General features: G+C 37.1%; 1 protein-coding gene across 15 annotated transcripts in view; it reads right to left on the bottom strand.

Moving 5' to 3' along the window:
* Window positions 1-14,549, bottom strand: part of LOC132394280 (R3H domain-containing protein 1-like) — a 153,393-nt gene that overhangs the window by 87,475 nt on the left and 51,369 nt on the right. For 12 of the 15 annotated variants that reach the window (XM_059970214.1, XM_059970217.1, XM_059970213.1 and 9 more), the window contains 2 exons: window positions 5,712-5,753; window positions 4,193-4,282 (listed from right to left, as the gene is read on the bottom strand). The exons of 2 other annotated variants lie outside the window; for them this stretch is intronic. In XM_059970214.1, coding sequence (XP_059826197.1) covers window positions 4,193-4,282; window positions 5,712-5,753 — 132 coding nt within the window. The remainder of the gene's footprint in view (window positions 1-4,192; window positions 4,283-5,711; window positions 5,754-14,549) is intronic. One more of the 15 variants, XM_059970218.1, reaches the window with a different exon arrangement.

Raw genomic sequence — 14,549 nt, 5'->3', positions numbered from 1 at the left:
AGTTAATTAGCATTGTGCATGGAATTTAACAACATTGGTCTCCAAATTCTTCCTTACAAATATTTCAATAATTTCTCCTAACTGATCTCAATTACTTGGTAGATGCCCTGGATAGAACGCCTCTGATCCACTCTCTGCAAACTACACAGCAGAGGTTTTTTTTGGTCAAATTTTGATTTCCAGCAAAATGTAACTGTACTGTACTAATAAGTGTCAAATGCTCAATAAATAAATGACAGTAATATGAAGAAACTTAGAAATGCTGTCAAAAGAGAAATTGCAGAATAGACAAATCTTTGTCACCTAATTTTAGTCCATTCCAGTCAAATTTCAAACATCCTCAGAACAGTTCTCATGTTACAAGGAGATTTGCCCAATAACCTGAAGGCAGCTGACAGCAAACCCAAGAACAATCTAAAAATAACACTAATTGATGACAAATACTGTGGGACATTGCACGTTGTCAGTGAAGGATGGATCCTTTCATTTATTTCTAACTATCTTTTTGATTCAATCAGATCTAATTTCTTCTATTTTACTTTCTTTCAATAATTACCAAGAATAAGGAAGACACATTGGAAATGCATCATAGCATATGTAGCTGACAAAGTAAAATTTAAAATACTAAAACTTTTCCAAAAAAGTTGAGCTTCCTGTTTCATTAATATTATTTACTTTTTTTAAAATCTTGCAGTGTCCTCACAAAAGTTATCCATTCAGGTTGAGGTCTGACATTGAGTGTAAGCATTGTCATCAAGCTATGCGATAGTGCTTAATAGCCACATACAGCTCCATAGTGCAGAACGTAATCAACAGGCAGACATCAACAACATGAAGCATCCTTTGTGCTTTGCTATAGTGAGTGTATGGGTGGCCACAGACTTCAGAAGAGGGGCTAGCCAAGGTCAAGCTTTGTCCTTGATGGAACCTATACAAGCCTCACCATGACATTGCAAACTGAAGTTAAATAAATTGACTCCATTTTGTGGTAAACTGTGATATCAACTCCATTCCTCATGCTAAGTGTCTTTTGGACAGTGTGGCAGTTTGGACTGATACAATAATGAAAGACAAGTAGCCAGTGAATTGACTGCACATTGTAGTGATAGATAATTCAAGATCTTTTCAGTAATTGCTCTGGGATAGCTCCTACATGTAGCCTTGATTTTTATTTGATTGTTTTTTGTTTAAACTCCTCTTTGGCTTTCCCTCAAATTGAAATAATCGATACACTCTTCTCATCACACTGCCTTCACCAGGTTTGTCATCTGATTTATCACATGTTGATATTGTTACTATTATTTTCATGGACAGTTACTCATTACAATTGGATGATAGAGCCTGTTCCATGCCTTTCTGACTTACCTCTCAGTCTGCACTGTTTTCTTGGCACACAGCGCTTCCTCCTACATCTTTACTTTCTTAGGAAGTTTGGGTTTTCACCAAACACTAACAAACTTTTACCGATATACAGTTGAATAGTTCCTGACTGGTTACGTAACGGTCTAGCACAGCAATTCAAATAAGCAAGAACATAAGGATAGTGGTCTGTGCCCAATACACCATGAACACATCCCTTCACACTACTGGCAATATCTACAGGAGTTCCACCTTAACAAAACAACATCCATCAAAGACCCCCATCAACTGGGTCATCCCATTGTTTCACGGGTACCATCAGGCAGATGGCTGAAGTCCCATAATACTGGGTTCAAGAACAGCTGCTTTCCTTCGATCAACACACACAAAATGCCGAAGGAACTCAGCAGGCCAGGCAGCATCTATGGAAAAGTGTACAGTCAACATATCGGGCCAAGAACCTTCAGCAGGAGCAGAGAAAAGAAACTGAGTAGAGACAAAAGGTGGGGAGATGGGACCATTCAACCATTCAGTTCTGGATCCAACCCAGAAAACCCTAACCACCACACAGTATAGTAACACAACAACTACTTTGATCATTTGGCACTAAGATGAAGCAAGATTTTTGTTCTATTTGCATTCTTTCTAGTAAAAGTTTAATGTTTTTATTGTGATTGCTGCTATGTTCCTGTGATTTTATGGCAATTAAGCTTTTTCATTGCACCTGTTCAGTGTTTTTTTTATTTGCACAGTTTGCATTCTTTGGCATGCTGGGCTGTTTGTCAGTCTGTTTATATATAATCTTTCATAAATTTTATTGTATTTATTTTTCCCCGTAATTCCTGCAAGAAAATGAATCTCAAAACAGCATATGTAACATACACATATACACATTGATAATGAATTTACTTTGAACAGTGTATACATGTACTTGGCCATATGACAATAAACTCAACCCAGAATCCAACATCATCTATAGTTCTTTCCCAAGTACCCCTTTTCTTTGTGTCTATCCCCATACTCAGAAGACAATAAAGACATTTTGACCAGAAATGAAGAATTTGCCCTCGTGTTATGTTCTCCCATTAGGCAAAAAGTCCAAATATTAAGTTTTTTAAAAACATCATTTTGTTCTCTACTGCATTATCTTGGACAGTTTTGCAAATCCAACAACTTATTTTAGACAATGCCATTATCAGGGAGTAGTTGTACTCTTCCAATACTATTTATACTGAAGAAATTTAGTAGGGCTAAAGAGCTGATAAGATTTAAAATAGTTCAAGCACATTATTGGAGTAGAATTGGCCATTATATCCAAGGAACCTGCTGGCCAAAGATTTAAGTAATTGGCTGCCCAATAGCAGGGACAAAATTAAATGTCACAAGTTACTTTAATCTCCAAGAAAAGTTAAAGACACAATATTGTGGCATATTTACGATACCCAAGTTGCAAAGTGTTAAATTATTCTGTTAACATTAAAGGTTGTTAATGACACATGGTACTGCAATACTTGAGAAAAAACAAATGAAGTGCAGGGATACATCACCAGATAACACCCACCATTTTATATTAAACATTAGAGCATAGAATTACTCTACAAACATGCTCCCAAGTATAAAGGTGCACCAACACACTTTCTCAGCAACCACAAGCTAACAGCCCCAAATATTGAATGCAATGCAAATTAGGAAACCTGAGTACAAAATAAACATTGTTCAACACTCACATCACAGTACTGAAACCTCAGAGCCACTGCAACTAAAATCGGCATACATCTAATTATTCACAATGACTTTTTCCTTGTTTGCTTGGAATACACAACTCCTTCTCGACAGTTGTATCGTCTAAATTCAATGCATCAAACTCTACTTTCAAAGTTTAGTAAACCTCTGCCATCTATATAAAAAAAAGCAGTCTTCATTAAAGATTAAAATAACTATACTCAAACAGACACCATCACAATAATTTAATTGCCAAACTAACTCTCACAATGGAGACTACAACTAGATGCATTAAATCTGTGGTCTTAATGCGCAAAAGTACGTACCAGTATACAAAGACTAAAAGGCAACAAAACTGACCAAAAGGTAAGTTTTAAACTTCTTAAACATTGGTTACGTGACATATGGCGAAAATCTCAGTGAATTATCAACCAAAATTATCAATTTCTATTTAATTATAATCATACTTTGATCTCTTTATTCTCAGTTGTCTACTGTTCCATTGAAGCAATCCAGACTTCTAAAAAATAAAGTCTTCTCATCTTCTGATTCATCATAAAATGCTGGAGGAACTCAGCAGGTAAGGCAACATTTATGGAAAAGAGAAAACGGTTGCCGTTTTGTGCCGAGACCCTTCATCAGTTCCTCCAGCATTTTGTGTGTATTACTCTGATTTCCAGCATCTGCAGATTTTCTCTAGATCCTGACTCATCATTACAGCATTCTAAACTAAACAGATTTCACAACTTCATCTCCTTTGCCAATTTCTTTCAGTAGGTAGTGACAGTAATACTGCTAAAATTAAGCCTCAATAGTAATTCTTGATGGAATTTTAAAATATGCAATCAAACTTTCTGCTGAAAGGCAAATGCAAATTTGAAATGTGCTCCCAATATCCATTCTTCAACTAATTCTTTTGAGGGAAATTTATTGCAATATACAATAAAAAGCATAAATGCACTGAAGCACCTATTTACAAAAATAATTTTTGTATGATTAACAATATTTTCCTACAAAGTAATACAAGAAACAAAGATACAAATTTGAATTTGCAAAATTTATTAATGCAGACCAAGATAATTTACTCATTCAATGCACTGATGCATTTTACCTGATTCTCCTGTGGAACATCAGCTGTGGGCGGAGGAGAGGACTCGTCACACACAGCCAGACTCCGTACTAGCTTTAACTTTGCATTTGACTGAAGGAAAATATTCATTATTAGGGCAAATGCAGTATGTACAAATATTTTCTAGATTCATTTATTTCATCAGAAGTTGCTTCATTCCAACTGCATACCCTGTAACAGCTTTAGAAATAAGTTCACTTTTAATCTCAAAGTGTTTAAATAGACAACGGATTTGTTTGGATTTCCAACTGTAAATGCATTATCGAAGTAATTTATTAAATCAGATAATAACCTGATCATAAATTGTTATTACAGGGTACAGACTTTAACAGCTCTTGCCATTCCAATTTCTTAAATGGCCTACTCCATTAAAAAAATACTAAATTCAGATCCAAAAAAAAACCAATTCTTATGCAATTCTCCAACAATTCCTCCCATGCAAAAAGCAAATAATTGCCTGTTTGGTTGAATAATGAGAGGTTTATGGTTTTACATTTAAGAGAAGCTGCTCTATAATCAGAGAACACCAGCAAAGTGGCCAAAATCATGCGGGTCAAGTTGAGAAGATTCAGAAAGTAATAAAGAATTTTTAAGAGCAGCTGTCCAAAGCAATCACCATGACCCCCAGATGTTTCATCATGGAGTCTCAGAAAACACGATCAAAAAAGGTGTTCAAAAACCACTAACTTGAAACAAAAATTCTGCAAGGAAGTTTGGATTAATTGGGGAGGGGGAGGGAAGAGTTGCAGAGTTAAAATTAACCTACACAATAAACAAGATGCTATTAACATGGCTCAACAGGTAAGTATGCAATCTTGTGCCATTCACTGACTGCTACTTTCTCTACATGACAGCTAACTTTCTTCAAGATGGCTACTAGTTCTTATAACATGGAATATACTTTCATTTATTGTGGCATGTTAAGAACCAGAGAAATGTATTTCCTCAAAGAATTGAGATTTAATTACATTGCTGATCCCTTAAGTCCTTCGTGCCAGATAAAAAAATATTTTTGGATGCTTTTTAAACAAGCATCTTAGGATGCACATTATTTCTATTCAAGTAAAACTGGCAACCACAACACACAGTGCAAACAACAACATACAGCCTTGATAACCAATTTTCAAAGAGCAAAGAAAAATTTGCTTTAAACTATGAGCGCTAAGCACACAACCATGCACAATTAATAAGTCCAAAATATTTCCACAAGGGCAAAATTCAAATACACACACTTGAGCAATCAAAATATGGGCACATCTAAAACACCCAAATAATTTGAGTAAGCATTATAGAATCAGTGCTTTATTAAGCAAGAAGCCAAGAAAAAAAGCACTGCAAGATCCTTTTCCAAAGAAACAGCAAAATCTGATCAGAAACGCATGCACAAGAATTTTATACTGTATTAAATGAAGCAATGTAAAAATACATTTCTTGCAAACTTTCATAGGAGTCAACAAGCATATTACTTCCTCTAACATGCTGTGAGACACTTCTACTATACCTTAGACCTTTTCCCCGCCTGTCCAAGACTTTGTATATGTCGCTGTACAGTGGACAAGAGATCATTACAATAAAAAATGTATTCAAATAACCAAATAGGTATGACAATAAATTCATGATGGATTTAACACAATATCCACCTGATCCAAGTGATTATAAGATCTCGGTATTTAACTGGAATTGCGATGTTCAAATCAAAGCCAACTAATATAACTAAACCATAATAAATCTTCAGTGAAATTTGATAAGCTTTTGAACAAAAGCAATTCAAAGCCTTCCATTTTCCCCATATTCCAACTTGACAAAGAAAAATCTTTTCAGAAATACGTTAAAATAAAAAATTCAGTTCAACTTTGCTAGGCAACACAGTGGCACAGGTAATAGTGCTGTTGCCTTCACAGCTTTCATGATAGAGGTTCAAACATGATCTCTAGTGCCGTCTGTGTAAATCGTATAGTTCTCTGTGACAAGCTTCCCCTGCACATTGCTTCAGGTTCCTCCTGCATCCCAAAGATGAGCAGGTTAATCATTCAATGTAAACTGCCCCAAGAGTGTGAACAGTAGAATCTCAAGGGATTTGATGGGAGTGTGGGAAAAATAGAATGTGATTCGTGTGAAAGGGACTAACTCATTAACCCATGGGTACCCATAAGTGTACCCTTCATTACGAGTTTGAGGCAACTTTGTATGATACTAATTTCTGCAGATGTATCATGGAGAGTCTTCTAACCGGTTGCGTCATTGTCTGGTACAGAGGGAGCGACTGCACAGAATCAGAAAAACCTGCCAAACAGACAGCTCCCCAGCATAGAGGACATCTTCAAAAGGCAACACCTCAAAAAACTAGTATCTCTCATTAACGACCCCACCTCCCCCATCACCTAAGTCATGCCCTCTTCTCATTGCTACCATCAAAGAGGTTGTAAGGAGCCTGAAGACATACACTCAATGTTTCACGAACAGCTTCTTCCTCACCATCAGTTATCTGGACAATGAACCCATGTACACTGCCTCAATGTTTTTGCTCTCATTTTACACTACACAATTTAAATTTTAAAAATATACTTATTATAATCTAGTTTATATTACTGTATTGCATTGTACTGCTGCCACAAAACAACATATTTCATGACATATGCCAGTGATATTAAACCCGATTCTGACTCTGACTGCTGGCACAGTACAGTGGATGGAAATAGCTGTTTTAATAAATTATGACTTTATGACAAAGCTCTTGATAAGTGAAGGCCCATGTCTAATGACAGTGGACTTTCTAGACAACAACTGTGCCAAAAAATTCTCCACATATACCAGTAGAATACATCTATAAGCTTACCCATAAATGAATTTCTTTACAAGTGTTTCAAACATGATTATTAATCCTAAATATTTTTACAGCTGAGTGGGTAGGTAATAATATTGTAGATGCATTATAATGTGGAAAACATTCGGAGTACAAAACAGGAGAAGTATAGCATTTAGTTTTGTTAAAAAGTGAGGGACTAAATAAGGTTTTTTTTTGAAAAGGTGTCAATGTACACAAGTTGCTGCACTTTATATCGAGGTATAGCATACTACTGGGAAGGTATGTGGTACATTAGCTTTTATCAGAAAAGAATCTCAGTTTGTGTGCAGAAGTTGTTAACTACTGAACCTATACCCAGAGAATTCTTTATACAACTTTATTATAATTTTTGAAAGACATACATTATAGCTTCAATATAACGCAAGCGTGCGAGAAAAAAATTAACATTTTAAAAGCTATCTGCTTTACAAATGAAACTCACATTTACTCAGTTTCCACCTTGGGAGGCATGATGTTACATGTCAACCATCTGAAACTGTGAATATATTAAGATGCTTAATACATAAAGGTTGTGCAGTACATGCAGTGTAGGGGAGACAGCAAAGATTCACCCAATTGGTTTGCTGCAAGAGGAGAGGCTGAGCAGATGGTCTACATTCTCTAGGGTTTAGAAAAATGATGGGAGTCCTTGAAAGATTACAAAAGGCCTCAAAAGTCTCAGGGCACAATAGACTAGATGAAGGAAAAATGGCTGACTGCAATCAAGTATTGTGGTCACATTCTCAGAAATAAGGAGCCATGTATTTAAGGCAAGGGTAAGAAATAATTTCTTCAAAGGCCAACTGATGTTTGAAATTTTCTATACACAAAGGAGGGCTGGAGGTTCATTCTAAAGGGGTGATAGATATCAAAAGATTCTCAGGGTATAAGATCACCAAATGAAGAGTTGGAGTACAGATCAACTATGATCTTTATGAAAGGCAGAGCAGACTTGTAATGCAATGTAGCCATCTCCTGCTCCAATTTTGATATCTTTAAAAGTGCTGTTGCAAACAAAAATGTAATCTGCAACTTGAAAGGGATACAAGCATTGTGGATGTTATGACTGGACTTATCCAAAAACAAAAAATGAATGAAATTAATGGGCAAATCAAAACTTTACAACAAAATGCTGGGAATTACAAACTTAATTAAATGAATCTTAAGGAATAAAAACCTAGTATAATTAACTTGCAAATAACTTCTCATGCATTCCAAAATGCACCTGATTGCCTATGCTTGTCTAAACTCCAGCTTGTTTGAAGAGCCAAGCACAGACTTTACTGAACCAAGGTCAGACGTTGTCAAAATTAGAAGAACTGCCTCAATGACGAGAGAACAATCTGATACAGATACTCAGAATCACAACTTCAAACCAATGCAGCAGCGCTGGTGTACGTCATGATCCACATAAAAGATAGACCCATGGGAAAGGGGGCGGAGGGGATAAATACCATTGTACCATTCAAAATGTTAAGGCTTCAAGAGAAACAGATGGAGGTGGGGGGGGGGGGGCAGAAGACCTCTCTCAATTGATGAACCTCTTCTCCTGAATAAATGAATCTACCTTTGTACATAACCATAGTCCAGCCCGAGTCTTGAGATCATTCTACAAGTCACTCAGTCATGATATTGAATAAGTCTGTGTGACAGCATCTCCAATTCCGGAAGAGTTTTCCAAAAAACTTAAGATTTTCTAGGGGAACCTTGGTTGAAATGTGGGTTCTTTTTCCGTATCTGAAAGCAGTTCCTAGGTTAACTCCAGGTGAACTGAGTAGTTTTATGTTCATCTTGACTTGCCAAATCATACCAGAGAAATGTTTAGATTTAACCATTGAAAGTCAGGAATCACACATAAACTAAGGACAGCAGTGAAAAGAAAATCTAATGTTAACTCTTCAACAGTCAGAGCAATAGTCAGAATAAAATAGATGTTGTTCTTGGCTCTTGCTATCTTAGCCCAGGACATTGTTGCAGCATTTCAAAATGGAACATCCTATTCCAAACATCTTCAACTTTTTCAGTTTCCATCAGATATAAGGATATTTATGCACTGGCTGCCAAGAATGTGGTCCTACTGGTTTCTCCTCAGGGAACAAAGCAATCCTGCTTTTTCACAATGCAACATGGACGAGTTGCACATTTGAGTGAGTAACAAGGAAATAATTATGCCATTCAATTGTATTTATATATTTATATCATTTATATATAAAAATGCATAATAGTTTCCAAATTCAATTCACAGCTTCAATCATTGCAGTCCACCAAAGTACTTTCATCAGTTTTATCAATGATCTCTTTTGTACTGCAAAGGTGTAAAGTGACAACTGTATAACATTCAATCCTACTCACAGTTCCTCAGCAATTGAAGCTCGGTTACCGGCCAACCGTTCACATGACAGAAAAGAGTAAACAGTCCACGCTTCAGATCAAGGTTAGCATCTGCATATTCTCTTGTCCAGGGGAATCTAACCACCCACCTAACTATGACCACAGCAAAATAACCCACCGTCGATACATTCTAACAAACATTTAACCAGAGCAGCAGCTTTAAGACTACAGGACCAAGTTGGAGACTCTGACTCACCATCTTCAGGATGATGAAATAAATACCTCTCACTTGCCCAGTTGCATTCATCACCAACAACTTAAGCAGCTTAATACAATCCAGGAGAAAGTACTCTAGCCACAGCTCTGATTTTCTATACCACAAAATTGTGCTATTTATTTACACATTCTATCTTCCAAGCCTACAAGCTCCAATACCAAGGATAAGGGTTCAGGTATGTGGGAACATGACCAACTGCGAGTTCTCCTTCCAAGTCGCACACTCTCAGCTGTGTCAGCGTGCTTTGTTGTGACAGACTCAAACCTAGCATTGGGGTGTACTTCATCAGAAGCACTGCTTTCAAGGCTACCTTCTCAAGGGCAACAAATATTGACTTAGCTGGCCAAAATGCAGAAAAGATTAATTTTAAAAACATATGAATCTAACAATAAATGCAATTCAAAGGGTAAATGCAGAGATAAATGCTAAGACATTTCATATGAACAGCAACAACACAATATTGCATCAAACAATGCTGCTAAATTTGAGTGTATGCAAAATTGTTGCAATCATTTAAGAATAATACATGACAGAGGACAGTACAAAGAAACAATTCTAAAGTCTGTTAGGTACAGTAAAAGGAAGTGAAAAAATCAGGCATGAAAATACTGTAGATTGCTATTCACAAGATGTCAATTCATTTTATGCAGAATACCCAAGCTTAGCGTCTCATTTTCACATCTTTTGAGGACACAGAATTGTACAAATTTATTCACACAATTTTCTATACTAAATTTTCAGATGCATCAATATTGAATGGTCCCTTAGAAAGCAGTGGTTATTGCCAATTCTCAACTCAAGGCTTCTGGTGGGCAATCTTGGTGATCGGTCTACAGTTTTGACACAATTGACCACAGAAATTCTCTGCCAACATCAACTCAAAGCCACACTTTCAGGAATTCAAACAATGAGGAATTCCACTCCTCATTGTACAGTTGTAACCAAGATGCTCTACAGGCGGGTTTTGTCTCCTCACCCTGCACAATACAAGTCATATAGAATCTATTCTTGGGTCTCTCCTGTTTCTCAATTACGTCCGATCTCATAATCCCCATGTCACTGGCTCTACTTCACAATAATTTCCCTCAGCACCTCAAAATCCTTTGCAGTCTATGTGCAGTTGAATTTCCTTTAAAATTATTTTCTTTTGTACTCACAAATCCCTTTCTCTGGTCCATGCAACACCCCACTTCTATATTAAACCAAGATGCGCATTGCAATTTCAAGTCACTAAACTGATGGGGTATGATTTGTTACATCCAATTAAATGTAATATGGCCATGCTGGTTGGTTATCAACTTTCCATACACTCAAATTCCACAAGACATAGCAGAATTATAGCCCATCAAGTCTGCTCTGCCATACCATTATAGGTGATTTATTATCACCCTCAGCCCCATTCTCTTGCTTCTCCCTGTAACCTGACTAAGGACCAATTACCCTCTGCTTTAAATATATCCAATGAGTTGGCCTCCACGGCTGTCTGACTCCCTCACTAAAGGAAACAACCTCTCCACATCCACTCTCTCAACCTTTCAATATTCCATAGGTTTCAATGAGATCCCCTCCTCATTATTCTAAACATCAGTGAGTACAGGCACAGAGCCATAAAAGGCAGCTCATATGCAAACCCTTTTGTTCCCAGAATAATTCTCAAACCTCTAGATCCTCTCCAAATATTTTCTTAGATAAGGGGTCTAAAGTGCCCACAATACTCCACTGCCACAAAACCATCAGTTCCGTCATCCAAATCATTGACATGTAATGTGAAAAGAAGTGTTCCCAACACCAAGCACTATGGAACACCACTAATCACCAGCAGCATTCATTCAAAACCTTTCAGTTAGACTATAACTTGCACCAATTCTTCCTGCCCATTGGTCACATTAACTCTGGTGTAATTGATCTTGTTTCTCCAATGACGTGTTTATATAAAGTTCTCATTTATAAATTCATAACCTGGTTTTAGTCCTCCCCACTTTACTGTCATCACTTAACCCAACAACCTTCTAAGTACTCTGCACACCTTCCAAATCATGCAAAAACTAGCCACCCTCAGCACTGCAATGTGCCCGTCTTCCATTACCTTGTCCTGATGCACAGTAATTTCGATTCTATACCTTAAGTCTTCAAAAAAAAACAACTCAGTACCTCCATCTTTTATCAGATTTTCAGTTATCTGCTGCAGCATATTCTTAACATTTGAGGACAGTGAGCAATTCAGCACCTTGAACTTGACATGCCATTTACTAAGATTAATGCTGCTCCAATTTACCTCAAATCTGTAGTTCCAATTATCCTCAAGAACCATATACACCCATGTATATCAAAACCTATTTACCTCTACCTTAAAAATCTAAGGACCTTTTCTACTACCCTTTTAGGGATAGTTCCAAACATTCAATGAACACCAAGAGGGGAAGGAAAGGTTTCATTTGTTTTAAATAGACAACCCCCTTTTTAAACAAAAGTTCTCACCCAAAAGGAAACATTCTATCACATCTATTTCACCAAGACACTTCAGTCTATCAGGTCCATTCTCACTCTCTTGTTCCAGAGAATGCAAACATGTCAGCTTTGTAAAGCTCTTTAATTAGAAGAATTGGAGGCAGTGTAAAATTTTGTCTCTTGGAGACTTAAGAAGTGATATTTAAAACTGACAAACTTCTATAGATGTGCTACAGAGTATATTCACAGCCTGGATGGAAATACCAATACCTTTGAACAGAAAATCCTACAAAAAGTAGTGGATATGGCCAGGTCCATAACTGGTTAAAAACTTTTCAATCATTGAATATATTAACATCTTTTTTTAAGTGTGTCGCACCAGACAGTCAGCCGTTCTTGTCTGGTGCGTGGTGTCAGGATTGGTCTCCTTTCTGATTAACTGGGTTACGATATGAACGTTCCTGACTTGACTCTCAACTCGGCACAGATGGAAAGCATGCTCGGGGTGGCCCAACTTGGATTCGAACTCAGGAGCCTTCACTCTGGAATCCGGCGCTGATGCCATTGCACCACCAGCTACATAAAAGACTGTTGTTGGAAAGCAGCCTCCATCATCATGGTTCCCACCATCCAGTCATGTTCTTTTCTGCTGCTGCCATCAGATAAAATAGTGGTCGCCAAACTTTTTAAGCCCAAGATCCTCTACCTTGGCCTAGTGAAAGGCAATATTGACCTACTAAATCGTTCAGACACACGCATGCACACCGGGGCAGAAGGGACCAGATGTGGAGCTCCGCAGCCTGGAAACAACCCGTCTTTACTAACAACTTTCTGTAGCGGTAGTATTGCTGTATTACCATTATCTTAATTAGTATAACTTATTTTTATAATGCTCACATTACAACACCTTTAATTCTATGTTTTGTTATTTAATTTTATTTCAACACAAAAAATAAATGAATAAAATTTGACTGTTGCACTCAGTGTGATGACTGGAGCTCAATACTTTCTGCTAAGTTCCCTGAAATTCAGCTCATAACTACAGACAGCCAGTCAGAGTCTGTGAGGTGTCTGTCAGTAAGACAGCTCCTGTACTTAGATTTAATAATTTTTATCTGTTGCAGCACAGCGCCCTTGCGAACCTCCTGACAGACCAAATATTTGAATGGACAATTTCCTTTGTTAGACTGAATGTTGAATCTGCCACGTTTTTCAGGTGTTTTGTATTGGTAAACTGTTACTGAGACACTAGTATAAGTTTCAGAGGTACGCAAGTTAATGACACCACTGTTTTTTTATTTCCCAGTTCTTTTACATTTGGGGAATGTTGGAATTTAAAGGGGGAGAAGTATTGTAATGTGAACATTATAAAGACAAGTTAATACCAATAAGGATGATGGTGATACAGTGGTGCTCCTGCTGCGGACAGCTGTTTGTGGGGAGAGGTTGTTACCAGGTTGCAGGGTTTTACTTCCAGTCTTTTCTGCCTGGTGCACAGTTTTCTTTTTTTTGGGATTTACTAGGAAAATCTCAAAGATCAACCAGTTGATTGCGATTGATTGGTTGGGGACCACTAAGATAGAAGATATAATTGCCTCAGGATTTGAAACGCCAGCTTCAAGAACAGTTACTACCCCTCAACCATCAAGCTCTTGAATAAAAGGGGATAACTACACTGAACTTCACTTGTCCCATCATTGAACTGTTCCCACAACCAATTAACTCACTTTTAAGGACTCATCAACTCGTTCTCATTATTTATTGTTTATTTATTTATATTTGTACTTGCACAGTTGTTATCTTCTGCACTCTGGCTGATCTTTCATTGATCCTGTTATAATTAGTATTCCAAAGATTTGTTGAGTATGCCCACAAAATTTGAATCTCAGGGTTGGATACGGTGACATATGTACTTTAATAATAAAATTTACTTTGAACTTTTGAACCTTCGTTAGGAAATTACTTCATTAACAAGTCATAATGATACTGTACATGTTACTCATTGAACTGATCAGTTTATAGCACAAAGCTCCAAGAGAAAAGACATCTTTAGAGAAAAATATGGTATTCCATATTATTCAAAAGAGATGTGGTGACTGCTTATCCAGAATATTGCCTGGAGGTTTTTCCAACATTGACCTTCACTCAGATGTGCATAGCATAATCTGTGGGGCAACAGTGTGCATTAGATATTAAGTAGTTTGTTGTATTTTGTCAAGACTTCTAACAACTCAAAAGTAAGTAACGTACCTTGTCAGATATGGGTACAAATACAACCTATAAGACAATTTGGATAGGTATAATGCATTGGAAAGGTTTAGAAATATACAAGTTAAATGTGGAGAAATGGAACTAGCCCAAACAGACAGTTTGGTAAGCGTGGACTAACAGGGCTGATGGGCCTGATCCAATGCTGTGTAACTGACCTCCATCTATAT

Source organism: Hypanus sabinus, chromosome 5 (genome assembly GCF_030144855.1).
Source record: "Hypanus sabinus isolate sHypSab1 chromosome 5, sHypSab1.hap1, whole genome shotgun sequence".
Classification (NCBI taxonomy): Eukaryota; Metazoa; Chordata; class Chondrichthyes; order Myliobatiformes; family Dasyatidae; genus Hypanus; species Hypanus sabinus.
This window is presented reverse-complemented; position numbering and strand designations above follow the sequence as displayed.